Source organism: Gymnoscopelus microlampas (genome assembly GCF_963454915.1).
Source record: "Gymnoscopelus microlampas genome assembly, chromosome: 19".
Taxonomy (NCBI): Eukaryota; Metazoa; Chordata; class Actinopteri; order Myctophiformes; family Myctophidae; genus Gymnoscopelus; species Gymnoscopelus microlampas.
Genome location: NC_139956.1, coordinates 33,627,840 through 33,631,257, shown reverse-complemented (window position 1 = coordinate 33,631,257; position 3,418 = coordinate 33,627,840). Strand labels below are relative to the sequence as shown.

The 3,418-nt window shown below is 41.4% G+C and overlaps 1 protein-coding gene across 4 annotated transcripts in view; it reads left to right on the top strand.

Annotated features, from left to right (window-relative positions):
* The first annotated feature begins 1,258 nt into the window (after positions 1 to 1,258).
* LOC311035326 (exocyst complex component 6B-like) overlaps positions 1,259 to 3,418 on the top strand; it is a 126,519-nt gene continuing 124,359 nt past the window's right edge. For all 4 annotated transcript variants that reach the window (XR_014599697.1, XR_014599698.1, XR_014599699.1 and 1 more), the window contains exon 1: positions 1,259 to 1,404. Coding sequence is in view for 1 of the 4 variants with exons in the window: in XM_084043461.1 (XP_083899587.1) it covers positions 1,313 to 1,404 (92 nt within the window). In the remaining 3 variants the exon portion in view is untranslated. The remainder of the gene's footprint in view (positions 1,405 to 3,418) is intronic.

The following is a 3,418-nucleotide window of genomic DNA, read 5'->3' as shown; positions in this document are numbered from 1 at the left end:
CTTTCTACACTCTGACGTTTATTGAAGTAGTTTGACAGGTACATGAGAACTGGTCCCTTCAGTATCTTGAACATTTATATGTCTATGATCTTGAAGACCAGGCCCATTGCAAGTTGCTGTACTACATCCTCTACCCTGAGCCACCCCACCCTAGCAAAATGAGCAGGGGTTAAATGAGTTGTAGGTGTGAGGCCAAGCAGTAGCCTGACCAGTTTGTTTTGGGATGTCTGGAGCCTTGTTTTTAAGGCCTTTGTGGTGTTATGGTACCATGAGGTGCATGCATAGTCATAGTGACATTGGATGAATGCTCCAGCTAGAGTATTCCTACTGACCAGGCAGTGAGGAGATCCTGTACAAAAATCTTGTTCTATGGTTGACTTTTTTGATTACTTTAGCTCCAGCTATTGGTACAGTAGGCATAGTTGCTCAGGTTACTTTTATTTTGCCTTGTTTCTAAAGTGTAGGCCTACTTTACTTATTTGTGAACAAAGGGAAAATGTCTGCACACCGTCTTGATGCTCCCAACATAATTTAATATACAGAGCGGCTTATTCGGGCTTGCTTCCTAATGTTGTTTAAACCAGTGGTTCTCAAAATTGTTCATGTCAAAGACCAGGGGACCCCCCAAATTAAAGTTTTTGTCCGCAGACCCCATCTGAAAATATTTTGTGCAGTGCCAGGGACCCGAGCCTCCATACAATACCGTATCTGTGTAGTTAAAATGTTTCAAAAACATTCAACATGTTATAATTTTTTTTTAATGTTGTTGAAAATAGCAAATCTACAAGCTCACAATGCGGCACACGCATTGTGAGCTTGTAAATCGGTTATTTTCAAATAGCGTATGATGATAAAAATATATGTGGTTGCTCGCAAAATCTAGATCTGCTGTTTTCAACAGAAAAAAAAAAACTTGACAAAAGAAAAAAAAGGTCATTTTGGAAAAATAATTGAAACTTGCCAAGAAAATCTTTAATAAGAACCACTGGTTTAAACAACATTAAGGAAACAAGCCAAGGCTAAAAACGCAACCACCAATATTTACAAGATATACTTTCCCCCCAAAAAACGAACAAAAAAAGCCAAAGTCGCTTGTAATGAGCGGACATGGCGAGGGGACTCCCTCTTTTTTGGGTGTTTCGACCAGGTGGGCGTGGTTACGTCCTGAAGCGTTCAGTACTGCTGCGTCCACGCCCACCCGGTCGAAACGCCAAAGGAGGAGGGAGTCCCGTGTATTCATTGAGTCACTCAGTCAGTTCAGGTTCAGCTCAGAGAGTCAGAAAGAAAAGACTCGCCACAACAACATGCCAGGATGGCGACGAGCATAGAGACAGCCGCGGAGCACGAGCGGATCCTGCGGGAGATCGAGAGCACCGACACCAACTGCATCGGCCCGACCCTCCGGTAAGAAGCCCTCCCACCCCCGGACCCCCCACGGTGTCCTCCTCCTCCCCCGGAGAGGAGAGTCACAGGTCGGCTGTAGATGTGAGAGAGGTGCCACAAGTTACACCAAACAGGCTAGATTGATCCCATAGCCCGGAGGGACGCTCGAGCCTCGATTGGCTGAGATGGTAGTCAGGGGAGACAGCGTTGTCCAGATTTGTTTCTGTATGCATAATGATCAGTGGTTGATTTTTTTTAGGTGATGGAAGAAATACTCATGTTTTACTTAAGTAAAAGTATCAATACTACAATGCAGAAATACTCTGTATACTGTTGAGTACAAGTCCGGAATCCTACATTTACTTGAGTAAAAGTACTAAAGTATTCGTATAAAAATGTACTTAAAGTACCAAAAGTAGAAAGTACCCATTATGCAGAATATTGTGTCCCATTTCAAGTTTTCAAATAGCATTTTGAAAACACATTGAGAGCTTGTAGATCTGCTATTTACAAAGGGCCGAAATGTATACAGGGCTGAAGTGGTTAATGTATGTTTTGTAATAATAATTTAAATCTACAAAGCAATTTACTAAAGTTTTCAAATAAATGTAAAAGTACCATATTTGGACCCGAGATTTAAAAAAAAGAAAAGTAAATGTACTTAGTTGACGTTCCACCACTGTCTAAAACCCAATTAGCGAATCACAACGCGACCGTCCCTCCGGGCCATGGGATTACCACACACTCAAGAGAGAGAGACTACAAACTTTAGCCATGAAGTAGTTAAACATTCCTGCAGTGTGTATGTCACTCTGTGTCCAACAGTGACAGTTCATAGATATTATTATATTTATATCCATAGACATTATATTAAACATCATAGTTTAAGCACCAGCAGTGGGTGTGAGTTACAGTGAGTGGACTTGTTGTTGGTGGCTAGCTGTTAGCCTGTTAGCTTGTTGCTATGAAGAGGGCTGGGCTCACAGCATCCAGCAGGTCTCTCTCTCTCTCTCTCTCCAGGCTGGTGTATGCAGTGGTGGAACGTACATTTACTCAAGTACTGTACCTAAGTACGATTTAGAGTTTTTTTTTTTTTACTTTACTGGAGTATTTCCCATTTTGGCTTCTACTCCATTACATCTCAGAGGCAAATATTTCACTTTTACTCCACTACAATTATTTGAAAACTTTAGTTACCTTGTAGATTTGGATTATTATTACAAAACAAAAAACATAATTAACCACTTCAGCCCTATATACAGATCGGCCATTTGAAAATAGCCGATCTACAAACAAGCTCACAATGCGTAGATCTGCTATTTCCAAACTTGTATTTCTACATTGCAGTATTGATACTAAGTTAAAAAAATTGAGTACTTTTTCCACCACTGGGAGTATGAGAATGTGACAAGAGGTTTTGTCATTGTGTCCTTTTGATTGATTGATTGATTGATTTGATAACTTTATTGATCATGAAATAAAGCATAATTATGTCACATAATAACATACACCTGTGACCTGACCCACCATAATAAAAAGGATAACGAAGCTTTACAGCTTGTTTCCATTGCGGTCCTCAGTATGAGGTCATGTAGACAGTGTGGTGCTGGAGAGTGCATGAAATGTACAGAGTTTATGATGTGCTAATGTGTCCCTGGGCACACATTAATCTGTGGCTCTCAAACACTTTTCATTTCAAGGAGGACCACCCCAAATTAATTATGTATTTGGCGACGGACCCCCATCTGAAAATGTCTCGTGTCAGGGACTCAGGGACCCCCCCCCCCCATTTAAAGATTTGTGTTGTTAAATGTTGTCAAAGATATTCAGCATTTTTCTGAATGTTTTCCAAAATTGTGGACACTATTAGCCCATTCTCCAAGATCACAACGTGCGCGTCGGTGACACGTTGTGAGCTTGTAGATCGGCTATTTCCGATGCACGTATATACTGTGGGGTTAAAGTGACCCCTGGGGGTCCCCGGGAGTGGGACCCACTTTGAGGATCGCTGCCCTACATCTCCTAAGTTTGTCAT